General features: G+C 29.9%; 4 protein-coding genes across 12 annotated transcripts in view; 2 read left to right on the plus strand and 2 right to left on the minus strand.

The window, feature by feature from the left end:
* The window catches only part of LOC145966779 (uncharacterized), a 23,767-nt gene extending 16,645 nt beyond the window's left edge, over positions 1 to 7,122 (plus strand). Inside the window, exon 8 of the mRNA XM_083091132.1 lies at positions 7,033 to 7,122. The gene's annotated coding sequence lies outside the window, so the exon portion shown is untranslated. The remainder of the gene's footprint in view (positions 1 to 7,032) is intronic.
* The window catches only part of Zyx (lipoma-preferred partner zyxin), an 11,738-nt gene extending 4,567 nt beyond the window's left edge, over positions 1 to 7,171 (minus strand). Inside the window, exons 1-5 of the mRNA XM_083091146.1 lie at positions 7,093 to 7,171; positions 1,842 to 1,983; positions 1,164 to 1,656; positions 636 to 973; positions 3 to 418 (exon numbers count right to left, since the gene is read on the minus strand). Of these exons, the coding sequence (XP_082947272.1) occupies positions 3 to 418; positions 636 to 973; positions 1,164 to 1,656; positions 1,842 to 1,983; positions 7,093 to 7,094 (1,391 nt within the window). The 5' untranslated portion in view covers positions 7,095 to 7,171. The remainder of the gene's footprint in view (positions 1 to 2; positions 419 to 635; positions 974 to 1,163; positions 1,657 to 1,841; positions 1,984 to 7,092) is intronic.
* Mvl (solute carrier family member malvolio) lies at positions 7,156 to 12,930 on the plus strand. Of its 9 annotated transcripts, XR_014437159.1 has the most exons (15): positions 7,197 to 7,349; positions 7,748 to 7,942; positions 8,118 to 8,240; positions 8,366 to 8,592; positions 9,284 to 9,422; positions 9,494 to 9,655; positions 9,743 to 9,901; positions 9,999 to 10,049; positions 10,165 to 10,547; positions 10,623 to 10,833; positions 11,030 to 11,100; positions 11,662 to 11,846; positions 12,229 to 12,384; positions 12,670 to 12,704; positions 12,812 to 12,930. XR_014437159.1 is itself a non-coding variant. In XM_083091143.1 (13 exons), exons 2-12 carry the CDS (start codon positions 7,769 to 7,771, stop codon positions 12,686 to 12,688), a joined length of 1,719 nt encoding a protein of 572 aa, XP_082947269.1. In that variant the 5' UTR covers positions 7,197 to 7,349; positions 7,748 to 7,768; the 3' UTR covers positions 12,689 to 12,704; positions 12,812 to 12,930. The 9 variants fall into 9 exon arrangements, 5 of the variants coding, with proteins under 5 accessions (XP_082947268.1, XP_082947269.1, XP_082947267.1 ...); XR_014437157.1 differs by lacking the exon at positions 11,662 to 11,846 and having other exon boundaries at positions 12,600 to 12,704; XR_014437156.1 differs by lacking the exon at positions 11,662 to 11,846.
* Positions 12,931 to 13,085: 155 nt separating this feature from the next.
* On the minus strand, positions 13,086 to 17,468 carry LOC145966783 (prostatic acid phosphatase). The gene is made up of 7 exons (XM_083091147.1): positions 17,034 to 17,468; positions 16,588 to 16,683; positions 15,802 to 16,224; positions 15,555 to 15,678; positions 15,229 to 15,440; positions 14,949 to 15,117; positions 13,086 to 14,831 (listed from the first exon to the last, which is right to left on the minus strand). Exons 1-7 carry the CDS (start codon positions 17,133 to 17,135, stop codon positions 14,698 to 14,700), a joined length of 1,260 nt encoding a protein of 419 aa, XP_082947273.1. The 5' UTR covers positions 17,136 to 17,468; the 3' UTR covers positions 13,086 to 14,697.
* Positions 17,469 to 17,920: the final 452 nt, after the last annotated feature.

Here is a 17,920-nt window from a genome sequence, read left to right on the forward strand (position 1 = left end):
ACTTGTGAAAACATTGAATGCAATGTATCTGATTTGTAGCGTCAACAGTGAATGGTATACCGTCCAAACTTTGTCCACAAACAACGCAGGAGAAGCAAGCAGGATGATATGGTTTACCAGTAGCTCTCAATATTCGGTCCAGTATCGGTGTGGTACAAACACAGCATTTTTCCAGAGTATTGAGATAGTCTTCTTCACAGTAGGGCTTTCCTTCCAACGAGTAGAAAGGTTTTCCTTGCAGATTAACCTTGCATATAAAGCAACAAAAGCAGCTTATATGGAAAACTTTGTCCATCGCTGAGCATCCAGTTCCCTCTCCTTCGACCTTGCGACCGCATTGCGCGCAAATGCCGTATATATCACTGTCTTCATTGTTATCTGCCATTCCTTGGACTAATAGATCCGTGAGAACATCAACCTACAGATAAAATCAATAAATTCGATTCATATTCTTCAATATAATCTCATATAATAGTTATCTATTGATTAATTGATGCAGTTAATTTATTTTAATCAAATGACAAATTGTTACAGATAATCATATATTAAATCATGTGTGCCGATTACTTTAATTTAAAATGCACTGACAAAATTAACTTTTCAGATGGAATTTTCAATGTAGAATTTTGACTCACTTCTTTAACAGGAGACACTTTGCCTTGTGGTTGAGTAGATACAGCTGATCCATAGCCAGAATACATGGAGTAGTTGCAGGACAATTGCGATGGTGGTCTGGGATTAATCGGCTCATATATGGATTCGTACGTCGAGCTAGATTGAGAACTCGGACCATAAATATCAGTAGGATAGTTGCCCGATGAAAAATCGGTTTGATAAGTGGCACGTCGTAGTTCGCTGTAACTTGATGAGACCGGACTTGGTGGCGGAGGCAGTTCCTCGGGCGGTGGGGGGAATGAATTTCCAGGTACGCAAGAGACGTATTCTGATGGCTCTGGCGGAGGTGGTAAATCATCTGTAAGGAGAGATATATCCCATATTGCTATAAAAGTTTTTTTTAGAAACTTTTATTTCTTGTTTTTTTTTTGTTTCTTAGGAATATTTGAATATTAAACCTTGAAATTTTTAAAAATATGATCATACATATGTAGATGCTGTTTCAATTTCCCATTTATATATATTTAATTAAATTAAAGATTTCTTACCAGTGCCATGTGCAGGTGGAACATTGCAGTATGTGTTCTCTGTTTTAGGATTCCACTGAATGTTGCTATATATAATATCCTTTCCCTCATTTTCGCTAGGATACTTGTATGTAGGAACTGGAATGGGTACTGGTGATTCTATATTGCTGTATACTGCATTCCTGGAAGCTCTGCTCGTGCGATCATCCACGGGTACTTGTGGAGCTGGCATATTTCCAATGTTGGAATAATAATTCTTTTCATCATATCTGTACTTTGGTTCAAATTTCTCTTCTGGCTGACATGCATACAAATTGTCATTCTGGTAAAGTTTTGATGCTTCCTTGCCATTTGTAGGTACCATTTGAGAAAAGTCGTTCTTTATGTCCAATGGAACATACGGAGAAGGTGCATTCATGTACAAATTCGATGTCTTGTCACTTGAAGTCGTATTATTGAGAACTGTGCTATACGATGGCATAGGCGGAGTCTTTATGGTATAACTTTGCGGTACCTGAAACAAATATTTCCATGTCTTTTTTTGAAGTTTCTACAAATCTCTTCAATATTCAATATACAAATGTATTTCATTACCATTGTTGCATCGTGTTTGAGGATGCATGCAAATGATCAAAAATTCCAAATTTTAAGAATGTTCCATAATGATATTAAGATGTGTTAGATTACAGGAATATTCACCTGAGGTTGAGACTTTTTTGGTTTTGGCGGCACCGCTGGTCCAATCTTTTTGCCAGACTTAACAGTCTTGGCCGCTTCATCGCCATGATTGATCTGCAAGCTCGCAATTTGTTGCTCTAGATTACCCACGTTTGACATTTTCCTACAACATACAACAGGTTATGTTATTTATACGTATAATCATTAGATTATCACCTATCACAAAAATTTTTTTAATATAATTTTTAAGAAACCGTTGAGTACGCGTGAAATGTCTTTAGGATAACAATATATGAAACAGTATGTAAAAGAATAAAGAGAAATCTCTCCATATTACAAGCTATACACTGAAGGGCTTTGACAGCACGTAATGGCAATGACCCTGCATCTTATTTAAGCTACAGTTAAAAGCACGACTTTAGTAGCATTTTGTGCAATTAAAGTGATAAATTGGGATTTCGAGACAGAGAAAGATGGAGCGAAAAAGTGCGCATAAAGTGCAAAAAAACAGATGTAATGACTCAGGAAACATTATCGAATTATCGTTTCCAATTATCTCGTCAGAATATAACACGTACGATTGTGTACTTATACAATAAAATTACATATATATAATGATACAATTTACACGAAAGATACATACTCGGCGAGTGTATTCGATTCACTAGGCCGGGAATACTTTTTTTCCTTTTTCTTTTGTTTTATTCTCAGCTCAAGCCTCAAGCTTGTTCGTCTTTCGATCAGGGCGTGAACGAGGCTCCCTCAGCAGACCGATCTGACATCCGGAAATTTCGTTTCTCGTTTTATCTACACCACCACACCCTCGTGAATCTAACCTATGCTTGTTTCTGACCTGTTCAATAACTGTTCAATAACACCGCTAACCAGATCAATTTGTGACGAATCTCGCAATTCTTCGAATCCCCGCTCAGACACCGCGTGTACTACACTCGGTGTACTACATACACTATACACCGCACATATATCTGTCTGCGAGACAGTTCGGACAGAGGATATATATGTGGAAAGGAGGATACATATGTGTATAAAGTGCGGTATGACGCATGACGTGCATCATCGCTAAAATTTTCAGAAACAAGACGTGTAATTTTTATATTGAAATCATTTGCTATACTTCGAGTTGCATCAATTTATGTATAAGATAATAGCTAAATTACTTTCTCTGTTCTCCCATTCTGCGCCTCCTCTCTCCCCCCTTCCTCCCCCCTCTCTCTCTCTCTCTCTGTCTCATTTTTTCCTTAAATAAAAAATTTCACACTTTCCTTTTAATTTAGAAAACGTTAACATAGACATTTTAGTCATGATTGGAAATAAAAGAACGTTTGATATTCTAATGGATGCTACACAAAATCGAATTTATATGTCAATAAATGAACAGTTAAAAGCTCATAAAAGTCTCATTGTATAGTTATTAGATGCCAGAAAAAATTGTAAGCTATACAATACTCATATACAAAATATTTATATAAGTAATTTAATTTTCAGTTAGTATTATTTTCGATTAGTATCTTCGATTTCTAGAGAAAAGGATGACAAATTTTTCTTATAATTTAGTAAAAAAGAAAAAAGGAGAAAAGTATATGCATATCTATTTCTAATATATATATTGCTTTTGAAAGTTTTCCTTATACATGAGATTACCAAGAGATGAGTCACCAGAGTGTCACAATTTTTTTCATTATTCAATAATATTAATAAATATCAATTGATTGTATTGGTTCAAACGAATTATGAGGAATAAAACAAAGTTAATATTAATTAAGAAACAAATGAATATAATGCAGAAGCGTTCATTATTTATTAAACTATTATTGCAGCGAAATTATAATTTTTTTTTTGTATTATAATTCTTGAGAATGGTAATTATTTGTGAGGAAATTATGTAAAAAGACGTGTTCGCTCATCGTTTTTTTCTGCTATTCACTGACGTCGTGTCAAATTTAACAATAAGACTTATATAAGACTATATGATCTTTTGTATTTTTTTCTGTTATCTTTTCGCGCAAGTGGAAAGATACTTGATTACGAATTCTTCTGCGTTATTATTTTTACTGCTATCTTAAGTTGTTCACATATAATTTTTTGTTTTATATCACTAAAAATATATGAGTGATTATCGATCTATAATTCTTTTCATAATTCTTTCCAATAAAATAAATAATTAAGGTACAAGATATCTCTAGAAAATTTTTAAATCTCTAGAAAATATAATAATTTTAAATAATTTAAAATATAATAATTTTAAATATAAATTTTTAAATCTCTAGAAAATAAATAATTAAGGTACAAGATATCTAGAAAATTTTTTTTATCGTTTTATATTCTTAAAAATGTATACTCCTATCGCGATTAATTGCGGTATTTTCCATATTTCTCTACGTGATAGAATAGTTAATTAAGATATCATTTTTACATTGTTTATCACTACGTGACCACTTGTAGTATTTCCATTGTCAAACATAAGTCTACAATACGCCGAAAAAACGAATCCGTTTGTCTTGAGTATCTAATCGTCGATGTGATGAAGATGCTTATAGATAGATATATCAATTGACGAAGAGGTTTATATTATCTGTAATCGTGTCATTGAACATGTATATTTTTTTAATATGATATTGCATCTAAACGCTACATCTCAATTTCATTTCTTATCGAATTACATTACGGTTATTATTTTACCTATAGTTTAAGTTGTATTTTTAGTACTCCTGCAGCGAAGGCGCAATTGTTGAAGGATATTTTTTATAGAAAATTTAAAATAGCAAGAAATGTAACTTTTAAAAACTTCCTTATAAAATTACCGCGACATTGATACTGATAAAAAACTCATAGCACCTACTTTTTCATCCTATAATTAAAAAAATAATATCGATATATAATTAATACGCTATTAATATAATGAGAGAGAGAAAGAGAGAGAGAGAGAGAATAAATTCTAATCATATCATTCTCGATTAGATATATACATATCGCATTTGCATTGAAAGATTGCAATGAAAACGCAATGCTAAATTCTGGAATTATGATATAACAATGTGTGCGCGGAAGAGGAAAAAAGGAAAAGAGCATATAAATATTTCGTATAATTTAATGCTGTTTGTCTATGTCTGTATAAACTCGGGGATCTCCCAAGATCGTGTCATGTGTCTTTTGATAATTTAAAACATGTACGGTAATACGGCATTCCCCATTTTCATTTATGATATCTCTCTTGTGAAGTCCAATGTCACTCACGTTTCAATGAATAAACTATCGGCCTTTCATCGAAAAACATTTTTTTTTAATATATACGTAGTAGACAAATATATATATATATATACAGGGTGAGCCATTTTAATTAACGCACGCAATTATTTCGGAAACAAAGCATTTTAGAGAAAAATGTTTCAGACAAAAGTTTTATGGTTTCGAGGGGGCCATAAGATGGTATCATTGGTTTGACACTGAAGAGTCATTTGAAGGTTACGTGAAGGTCACTTCAATTTTTTTAAATTGCAATCCCTATTTTTTATTGCATATTCTTGTAGCTTATCTCGAGAGCTTTCCAAAACACTATAATTAAGTACCTTTTCGTTAAGTACTTTTTGAGTTATGAGGCTTGAAATAATTTCTTAATTTTACATAAACCGTAAAATATCTTGTAAAATATTCATTTTTCGACTATCTTACCTTAATACTTTTACGTACAAAATAATGAGAGGAATCAACTGGGGTAAAGAAAACACATAGTTGTCTTGAAGAAAAAATATGTAATTTGCAATTAACAATTCCATATTTTTTCTTAAAAACAACTATGTATTTTCTTTACACCAATTGATTCCTCTCATTATTTTGTACATAAAAGTATTAAGGTAAGATAATCGAAATGAATATTTTACAAGATATTTTACGGTTTATGTAAAATTAAGAAATTATTTCAAGCCTCATAACTCAAAAAATACTTAATGGAAAGGTACTTAATTATAGTGTTTTGGAAAGCTCTCGAGATAAGCTACAAGAATATGCAATGACAAATAGTAGGTCCATTTAAGAAATTGAAGGTGACCTTCATGTGACCTTCAAATAACTCTTCAAGGTCAAACCAATGATACCATCTTATGGCCCCCTCGAAACCATAAAACTTTTGTCTGAAACATTTTTCTCTAAAATGCTTTGTTTCTGAAATAATTGCGTGCGTTAATTAAAATGGCTCACCCTGTATATACAGGGTGACCCATTTTAACTTAGGCAGCCAAATAACTCGAAAAATAAGCAAGATAGAGAAAAATGTTTTAGACAAAAGTTGTATGGTTTCGAGGGGGCCATAAGATGGTATCATTGGTTTGACCTTGAAGAGTCATTTGAAGGTCACGTGAAGGTCACTTCAATTTTTTTAAATGGAACATCCTATATATTTTTGTACATTCTTGTAGCTTATTTCGAGAGCTTTCCAAAACACTATAATTAAGTACCTTTCCGTTAAGTACTTTTTGAGTTATGATGCTTGAAATAATTTCTTAATTTTACATAAACCGTAAAATATCTTGTAAAATATTCATTTTTCGATTATCTTACCTTAATACTTTTATGTACAAAATAATGAGAGGAATCAATTGGTGTAAAGAAAACACATAGTTGTTTTTAAGAAAAAATATGGAATTGTTAATTGCAAATTACATATTTTTTCTTCGAAACAACTATGTGTTTTCTTTACACCAATTGATTCCTCTCATTATTTTGTACATAAAAGTATTAAGGTAAGATAATCGAAAAATGAATATTTTACCAGATATTTTACGGTTTATGTAAAATTAAGAAATTATTTCAAGCATCATAACTCAAAAAGTACTTAACGGAAAGGTACTTAATTATAGTGTTTTGGAAAGCTCTCGAAATAAGCTACAAGAATGTACAAAAATATATAGGGTATTCCATTTAAAAAAATTGAAGTGACCTTCACGTGACCTTCAAATGACTCTTCAAGGTCAAACCAATGATACCATCTTATGGCCCCCTCGAAACCATACAACTTTTGTCTAAAACATTTTTCTCTATCTTGCTTATTTTTCGAGTTATTTGGCTGCCTAAGTTAAAATGGGTCACCCTGTATATATATAAGTAAATATATCAAACATGCACGTATTTATTTATTTATGGAATATTCCTATAAAATCGAGAAATATATATTAAATCAACCTTATGAATTTTTTAGTTCAAATTGGTTAAATAAAATTAATGATGAACGTAAAATGAAGAAAAAATAAATATTAACATGAATGATGCCGTCTGCTCCGAGATTTTGCTTAGTTACATCCCTGGCAGCTTCTTCTCCCTCCTCCTTGTACTTGGCCAGTTTCCGCAATATTCGACTGATTCGCCGCACTTTACATTACACTACACTACAGTTGGCCAGTTGTGCGAGCTACGAGCGGTCTGGGACAGTCCTGACACGGTGTGTATGCTTACGTCGTATCTACATAATTGCGACAGTTGCAAATGATTTACGATCAATGATCGCAACACGCGTAGGTAAATAACATCACGATGACTTTATGAAATCACTATTCTGTTGATTTTCGTGTATCTGTTTCGTTCTCGAGTCAAAATTTATTTTTTCTGGCTTTTTAGAAAATCTATCTATGACCTAGAGTGATAGAGATCTAATTTACACGTGACTTTTTGTTTTATATTTTAACATTGTTGCCACTTTGCAATGGATTTTGTGTAATAATCGATGTTATAGTGAAAAAAGACACGCGATTGTTCAACTCTATTTTTTATTTAAAATTGTCTTGTACAGTGCTGATTATTTAACATTGTTCTTTTTTTTTTCCCGAACCCATTGCATCAGAATCACATGTCTTCACTGAATTATATCATAAAAGGAAAATTGACTTTATTTCAATAACAATGTGTTTTTTTTTTAGAGTACTGTATGAATACACAAAATGCAGAATAGTTATGATGTAAAATCCAGTGGCGATGCCATTGTCACAACAGTGCCACATCAACGTATGCATGAAGCAGAAAGTAGAAAAGCCACTGAGAGTACCTCCTTGTCTCCAAATAACAATCAAACCTACTTTGCAGATGAAAGGGTACCAGTGCCAGAAATAGCAAGTGTAAGTTAATGTATTATTTTGTATGATTTATTTCATAATTATTAGACATTATTATTTAGAGCATGTCCTTTCTTCTCAGAATAATACTTGCAAATTTAATATATTATTATAATTTGAAGTTATTTATAATTTTATGACTTTATCTCTTAAACTATAAGTAGAAATTTCTTTGCAGACAGGGTTTAGTTTTAGGAAATTATGGGCTTTCACGGGACCTGGTTTCTTAATGTCTATAGCTTATCTAGACCCTGGTAACATAGAATCAGATTTACAATCTGGAGTGGTAGCAAGATATAAGGTATATCTTTGATGAAGAATTATTAAAAATAAATATCGCTTGTAATGTTTTATATATTTTAATATTATGCGAACATTTAATTAATTATTTCGCAATCATCTTTTTGTTTGTATATTTGCTTTCAGTTATTATGGGTGTTACTAAGTGCTACACTCTTAGGTCTTGTTATGCAAAGACTCAGTGCACGACTTGGTGTAGTAACTGGTCTACATCTAGCAGAGATGTGTTACAGACAATATAAAAAAGTACCTAGATTTATTTTGTGGATAATGATAGAAATAGCTATTATTGGTAGTGATATGCAAGAAGTAATAGGAACGGCTATTGCCCTTTATCTCTTATCTAATAAGGTGTAAGTATCTCTGACAATAGTCAATATTTACCTTCAACATATACATAACATGCAAAAAACATTCTGAAAGTACCTAGAACATTAAAAATATCATGTTACACGTTAATAATCTCTTCATTGCTGAACAATTAATTTATTTAAGAACTTCAAAATTTTCTAACTATGTAGAATATATGAAAAATAAATATTAATATTTTAAATGATATACAAAAACAAATTATAATCTACATAATATACATATTTTGCAAATTATTATAATAAAAGTATTGTATTTACATAATCACATATATAATGCATTTATTCTTTGCATTAGTTTAATTTTTTTTTGCTTTTTTGCTTCTTTTTTTAAAGAATTAAGATTATAGATAATGTACAATGTATACAGGGTGTACCAGAATTCGCGGATACGGAATGCACAGCAGTGTATAATAGTTCATATCAAAAGAAATAACTTTTTTCTTTGGCAAAATTGTATCTGAATATTTTTTAATGAGAGCAATTTTAATCTTACAAATAAGCAATTTTTGTCAAAGAAAAAAGTTGGTTTTTTTTTTTGGCTTAAACTATCACGCTATGTATTCCGTACCCGCGAATTCTAGTACACCCTGTATATAGAGTGTTTTCGATCACAAAATAATATAGTGATTTTATGAAATATTGATGTATAAAATATTTCTTTTTGGGATTTCAGGATTCCTATATGGAGTGGCGTACTTATTACAGTAGTTGATACATTTACATTTTTATTCTTAGATAAATATGGTTTGCGGAAATTAGAGCTTTTTTTTGGTCTCCTCATTACCGTCATGGGTATTACCTTTGGTTACGAGGTAGATATACTCCTAGAATATTTCATTGATTGCATTGCTTTGAGCTTGATATTATATTAATTCTGTTTTAGTACATTGTTTCCGCGCCTCCTCAAGTAGATGTTATAACTGGTATGTTTGTCCCATGGTACAATGGGATGAATTACGATAACAAGGTACTACTTCAAGCTGTAGGAATCGTCGGTGCGGTCATTATGCCGCATAACTTGTATCTTCATAGTGCCTTAGTCAAAGTAAGAATAATAAATATAAAGAATACACATGTGACTAATTCAATTCTTCGACAATATATGTGCACGAGATATTTTTTACTTTTTTAGTCTAGAGATATCGATCGAAGACAACCCGCAAAAATCAGAGATGCCAATATGTATTATTTCATTGAGGCATGCATGGCATTGTTTGTTTCATTTATAATTAATGTATTTGTAGTGGCTGTATTTGCTCATGGCCTTTTTGACAAAACAAACAATGACGTTGTAAGTACAATATAATACAATTATTAAAACTAAACATAAATAATTTTAAGTAATACATAAACATACAATAATCGATTTAATTTCTGTTTTATTTCAGTATCAAATTTGCGAGACGAATAATTATACCATCGGCATGGAAACTTTTGCTGTAAGTATTTGTTTTTAATTATACTTTTATAACATTTAAATGAATGTGTAAACAATTTTTATTTGAATGTATTTGGCATGCTTTTCTCAAATATACCTTTTCTTGCGAATTCCAGAGAAATAATAAAACAATAGATGCTGATCTTTATAAAGGAGGGATCTTCCTTGGTTGTTCCTTTGGCGCGGCCGCGATGTACATATGGGCTGTTGGTATTTTAGCCGCCGGTCAGTCGTCTACAATGACGGGCACCTATGCCGGTCAGTTCGCAATGGAAGGGTTCCTGAATCTGCAGTGGGCTCGTTGGAAACGAGTTCTCTTCACTCGAACGATCGCTATAATTCCTACGTTCTTAGTAGCGTTCTTCGCCGATATGGATAATTTGAGTGGCATGAACGATATTTTGAACGCTATAATGAGCTTGCAATTACCATTTGCCACCTTACCTACAATTGCTTTCACAAGTAGTGTTCAGATTATGGGTGAATTCCGAAATGGAATGTACGTGATTCTTTGTTTTTGTAATACTTTTAACATTATCTCTTTTTTTTACGTTCATATTATGTTATCTTGCAGAGTGAACAAGATTGTGTCGACCGCACTATCGATTCTAGTTATAACAATAAATATATATTTTGTGATACAAACTGTTCACGAAGACTTGCCACAACATTGGGCTGTATTTTTAGGCATGTCTGTATATGCAATTTTATATCTTATTTTCTGCGCCTATTTAGCTATTCACATGGCTGTGAGCATGGGTGCAACTTCTCTTGGTAATCATTGGGTATGTATATATTTTCACTTATACATAATGCCTATATATTTATTGTGTATTAATTTATGCCCTACTAGAGTCAAAACTTCTCAGTATTTTGTTAATTCGTAGTTGTATAGCTCTTGGAGTTTTTATAAAATATCTTATTCTTTTAGTACCATGATTGTAATACTCTTTATTAATTTATTTATTTCTCACATTTTAGTTTGTTACTAAATATATTGGTGCACCCGTGAGCCCTACGCTCGGTCTATCCAATCCTGCTGTTTATGCAAGGTAAAAAAAATTTTTGCGATATTCATTTATTATAATTGTGACTAAATGCAAATAACACTGATGTGTTTGTCCTCGCAGTGAGATATTTTAATCGGGAAATTATAAGTAAAAAACTAATAATTTTGTATATACTAATTATATGTAAAATGTTTAGAGCAATTGAATAATTTTATGAAGAAAACTATTTTATGGTGTACATATACATACATATATGTGTGTATATATTTGGTATTGTATGCCTTTTATGTTGCATGATTCGGCATGAGTACACTAAAAATCTTTTATATAAAGCTTATTTTGCAAAATTTTTAAATTTACATAAATAAAATATATTGTTATACTACATGAAATATGTTTAAAAGCAATAAGTTGCATTTTTGAAGTTTAAAACAAAAACTTAATAAAATGCTTAATTAGATGCTTTGATATATATATATATATATATATTTTTTTTTTTTTTTTTTTTTTGAGACCAAGGGTTATGGGAAGCATATGTTGTGAAATTGATTGGGAGTACAAAATTTTGCTTCATAATGTAACATTTGTGCCTAACTAATATAGATAATTGCAAGCAAAAAGCCAGCTGATTCGTGACTCATCATGATCTCTGCACCTTTCTACCGTAAATAATAATCGATTTTGTATTATCTATACTAATGAGATTGAATTTCAATGTTTGCACTTGTTTGCTCAGGCCATGCAATTGAATTATAATTTGGCATGCCAAATGCTCCATTTGCTACAAGGTATTTCTACTGTTCAAAATCTATATGTATATCTTAGGACGCTTTTACATGAAAAACAATTTTTTCTAACAAATGCTTTTATAAAAGAATACTTCTTTTAAGACATCATATGCTTTAATTTTTTAAGTACATAATATTAAGTAAAATATTTATATTTATATTATTGTTTTTTTAAAAGGAAGACATTTGTTTGCAATATTAATTTAAATATATGAATTGTTTCTTTAATAATTTCTGAAAATAATCTATCATTATTATGTCAAATGTATATATTTTTATAAATCAATTTACGTAACGCTTTTAAGTAGAGATATAAGTAGTTTACAACATAAAAAGTTACTTTTATATATGCTCATTTAGAAAAAGTTTTCTTCATTCATAGTTTTCACAATACGTCGGAAACATCGTTAAACATTTAGTCGGATAATGCAATTGAATATGCGAGACAATATGCGACTCTTGTATTCCACATGCGAATATAATGTCACGTTGGAAAGGTGCTTGTTAATATCTCGTGACGTCAGCATGATGCCCCATGGTATGTGTACGATCAGTTATTCTCGATATATCGCGCAAAACAATATATTTTTACATTAAACATATGATGCTCGTTGATCATCGTTTTATGCTTTATCTCCATCATGCAATGATAATTCTGCTATATTGCGAAATATCCTAGTTCTTTCACTGTTGTCAACTGTCGTCAATTTTTTCGTTTGGTTCCATTAATTCTTATTAATGTGTCTCTAAAAGAAACTCATGTATGACGAGTGATTAACTGGAACTATTTTCGTTGCATGCAAACATTTTTAACACACGAAAGTCTGAGCTTGAAACGTTGACTTGTCTCGTCATAAGGTAAGGATGTTGAGATTTATACTGTTGTCTTGATTCAATTTAGATCTATTTCAAGACGATATATCTGAAGTATCTTAAAAATTAAATATATATAAAATATATTGCAGAACAAATCCAGCATTCACTATTCAAGAAAGTTTGGGTGGCAGTTTTACATCAATACCAGAATACTAATTTATAAATAACAGCTATATCTACAATAAAATTATATATAAGTGGTCTTCAATTCATAAGAGATAATTTTTACTGCCTTCAAGAATTATTAACATTCCATTATTAAAATACATACATTTATTTTAAATAGAATAATTTGCCTATTACATCAAGGAATACACATAGGAAACATACATTATCACATAAAATAATTTACACAGTAATTAATACAGATGAATGTGGCATATGTATATCTGAATACTTGACAATTAAATTGTATTCATGTATTTTTGTTTCAAATATGCCATAAGTTTCTGACATATTTATATACAAATTTTAATTTTAAATTTGCAAGATATCTATATATATTAAAATTTTATTTTTACAAAAAATGTATAGTTTTATCAAGTTTGATGAGTTAAATAATTATTTAATTATTTAATTATATATGGAAAATAATGTAAATATGATTTTAAATTGATTTAAAACTAATTTTTATTAGTTATGTATATAAAACAATATTTACTTATTATAATTAAATATTTGCAATTTTTTCATACTGTATAGAGCAAATCAAATTCATAAATTTGTCATCGATTATACATGTTATTTATATATTGTTTAAAATATCACAAAAATACTTCTAATAGGAGATAAAATACATGTACATTTTCTCTTTCACTTTTATATAAGTACTCTAAAATAACTCTATTTCCATCTGTTATAAGATGCTCGATTTTAAAACAGGAACATGTTTTACATATCATAATTCGCAACATGTATTTGCAAATATTTTAATGAATATTATATAAAAATAAAAAAAAAATGTATTCTTATAAATATATTGTAATTTGAATAATTATTACTATTACATTTCTATTTAATCATTGATTTCTGCAACTAAAAGTTTCTTTGTAGGCAGTGTTATGCATTAGCTTTCCACACCAATTTATTATTGTATGAAAAAGAAACGTGTGTACGAATATGAAGCTCGATACGCTATGACTAGACAATCGTTGCAATATCACATGTATCATACAATTAGCAATAACAGTAATTAAGTCATATAATCATTCTATGAAGTAAAAAAGGTTCTTATTTTTTCATATAAATTTTTACTGCTAAATTTGTCCATTGCATATTGTATTCTGCAATATGTTAGATCATATTGAGTGTTTATTGTATATTCATACAATTTTAAGTTCAGTGATATAACGTGATATTACAAATAACGGTGCATTTTCTCTTTACAAAAGTACCTGATTATTTGTCTCTTTTAAGTCTTAAAACAATTCTAAAATTGGGAGATATATTCATTTATCTATTTGAATTTAATTCTCTTAAGTAATAGTGTAGTATAAATCATTATTATCTTGATAGTCAGACTATTTTTCTCATTTTAAAATGAGTTATTGGTATGTGAAGAATATTTTGCAATGAACAAATCTTAATATTCCTCCATGAAAATAAACTGAGTTAAAATATGTTTGTAACATGCAACAATAATCGATGCTGGTAATATAATAATAATGAAATATATCACATAATAATTTGCTTAATAAATCTTAATATAGTCTTATTTTAAAAACTAATAGTTGCTTATCGTGTGGTAAATGTACAATAAAAATGTCAATGATCGAATCTTGTCATTCACCATAAAAAATTTCTCTAAAAATATAATATAGAATCAAAAATATCATTTAGTAATTGAAATTGTTTCATGTACTTAACATTTCATTCCGTTTCTTTTGAGACCACGGAAAAACTTTATCCTGCCCCATTTTATTGTAAGCATTAATGTTTAATATTTTTCAAAGCCTTGCCATATTTTTAATGAATATTATATGGCATCATTATAATCATATGTTAAACGAAAATAATACTGTCCATGTTCTCTTTTATGACGCCAGTATATGAAAGCTATTATTAATAGGACCAATAACACTAACATTAATATAGACGACGCCAGGATTGCTGAAACAATCAAAAAGAGAATTCTAAAACTGAAAATGATATCTAAATACTATACATATACTATATATTGTATAGAGCAAATCATAGATGAATATATATTCAACAGATAATAATTACCAATAACGTCACTAGGACTTATATCCTCCCAAGCTATTAAACATTCTCTTTCCCAGTCTTCAGGTACAGCATTTCTTGTCAAATTAATAAATTCATCTAAGGGGCATAATGTATTACAGCCTGGTAATGTCATAAGTATTGGTTCCATGGTACTATTTTTATAAGAAATCTGTAGATAAAGAAAAATATGTAAAATATACAAAGTAATTACAACTTGTATATTTATTGATAATTTCACTTAAATAACAAATTTTGCATGAATGTTAAGCAAAACTCATACCGTTACAAAATATTGATTTTTAGAGTTTGTCCTTAATTCTATGAGAATTGTAGCAGTGTAAGGTGGGCAATGAAGTTCAAATAAATTCAAAGTCATTAACATATTTGCCACAGTCTCATCATGAGCACTGTACATCCATATCTTCCTGTCAGGTTTTAAAGTATTTTGTACTTTTTTGACCATGTGATCTATCATTTCTCCAAGTAGTGGACCTAAAAATGTATTTTCAAAAGAATAATACATGTATAAAGTTAAGAATAAATAATTTAAATGTACAAATGTAGGAATATAAATAAATCATTAATAAATAATTAATAATTAGGTACCTGATTTTAATCTCTGAAGTATTATGTTATAGGCTTCTGTTGTGAAACTAAGCATAGCAAGAGGTTTCAATTTGTCTGGAAACACCAACTTTGTCCATTGAGGTAGAGTTTTGTTATATAAGTTCTGAAAAAAAATAAATAAATAAATAAATATACATACATCAAATTTTGTTAATTAAGATTTTCAGTCAAATCAAATAAATTACAATTGTTATCATATATATAATTATAAGAAATATTAACATACCTGAATATATAAAATATTGTATAATTGGTTAACGTCTTCTAATGAAGATATTTTATCTCCAGTGTTCTCAGTTAAATAGGCATAAAGCTTTGCATTCACTTTATTTATGCGTTCCATTTCCGGCGATGTTAAGACTTTTTCCAGTTCATATTTATATCGTGGACAGAATTTACTTGCCTTTAGCACGTAATCTTGTTTTTCTGGAATGGTGTGTACAGGGATCGGCATCCATTTAATATCATCCCAGACCTGGTTCTTCACTGGCGGATAAAGTCCTGCTAAATTCGCTTCCGCCGACATTAATGTACGATCTACATCCGTACTTTGTACGTAAATGTCATATGGCATATAATTGTTGCTTAAAAAATGAGAATATCGTTTCCTCAGCCAACGCCCAAGGAGTAAGTGTTGATGTTTTCCAAGCTATATTTTTCAAATATTGAATATAAAAAATAAAATGAAGTTTTTTGAATGTACAATAAGAATAATTCCTGAAATTTATTTAATAAATCTTTGCGCTTTCATACATATAATTATTTTATCTATTGTATTTTTAATCTTTGTTAAACTTTATTTATTGCATATTTATTTATCTTTTTCTCATAGAATGCCAATGATTAAAAAATGTACCAAAATAAACCTCAGAGTGTTATATTTCATAGAGAAATATTTATGATAAAATAAGACAAAATATTTGTAAAATGTTCTAAAACATATTTTTCTCATATATGAAGCTGATTGTAATTATCTGTGCTTATATTTTGATTGTAATTTATCCTTACTTACATTTGTCAATTGCCCATATGGAATTGGCCAGGATGTTTCATTATAAGGATCATTTTTGTAACGTCCAACAGGAGTTCTATCTCCATGTCTATACAACTGTAAGCAGGGCAATAAAATATGTGATGAATCATCCAATATTAAATCAAAAAAGAAAATTTGTTGGTATATTCATGTATGAATATAATAAAATATAACTTGTAAGCTTTAAAATAGGATTGGTGGATATTAATGTTGCAAAATAATATCGCATAAATTATTTGCAGAATAATGTTACAAAATAATATTGCATAATAGTCAATCTTCAAGTTATAAAAACAAAAAAATAATATTACATAGTAGTAATAATCAATTTTCGAACCGAGACAATGAATATTTGATATAAAAACAAAGAATATTATTGTTCAATAAGATTTCTCGAACTGATGATTCGAGACTCGCTCACTTACAACATTTGCGAAAACGATCGTGCCCAGATCAAGATCATCAGTGCGAGAACAGCTGGCGGCAAAAATACTCGCGAATACGAAAGACACTCTGATGTTCATCATGTACGGAGGATTTCGCTCGATTTGATCTTGCGAACAGCCTCACGTGGAGATCGCACGTGAAATAGTGTTTCTTGTTTGGAAGCAGTGAAATCTAGGATCTGGAATCACTATAATCTGCGAACGATTATAAATTACGTATCACGCTAGGTATACATCTCTGTGTCTGTAACATGCGAACGAATTGACATTGACGGCCACTCATGGCCACTGACGACCGTGCTTATACAGAATACACATGCGCAGCTTTGATATTCAACGTACTGTAAAAACAGTTTGGTGTGTGTACGCGCTTTGAGATGCGTAATGTGTGGTTCCTACACACCAGGATGCCACAACTGCTGCCTATGTGCAGGAACCATAAACGCTATCGCCTTTGTTGCTCTTGTATCAATGGATGAATGTATCACAATGTCCTGTGTAGAATCACTGTGCTCTACACATGTGTGTATTTTTAAATTTAATTTTTTGCTGATAATTCACATGTGAATCACTAACAAAAGATTAAATTTAAAAACATACGCACATACACGTGTAGAACACATTTTAAATGATTCTAAATATTTCTTAGCACATTTCAACATTCGATATATAATTAAATTTATAAATTTTATTTTTAAAAATTATATTATATAATATTTTAAGATAATATTATCCATGTACATCAGTTATTTTATATAAAGAATATGTGAGGTAAAAATATACAATTGTATGTAAAAAGATATAATTAAAAAAAATTAATTTGGGAGAGAAAAAGAAAGATATATTTGTTTATTTTTAAAAATTTA

The sequence above is a fragment of the Camponotus vicinus genome, unplaced genomic scaffold (genome assembly GCF_025532165.1).
Source record: "Camponotus vicinus isolate PSW18456_S1 unplaced genomic scaffold, iyCamVici1.0 SCAF_2, whole genome shotgun sequence".
Taxonomy (NCBI): domain Eukaryota; kingdom Metazoa; phylum Arthropoda; class Insecta; order Hymenoptera; family Formicidae; genus Camponotus; species Camponotus vicinus.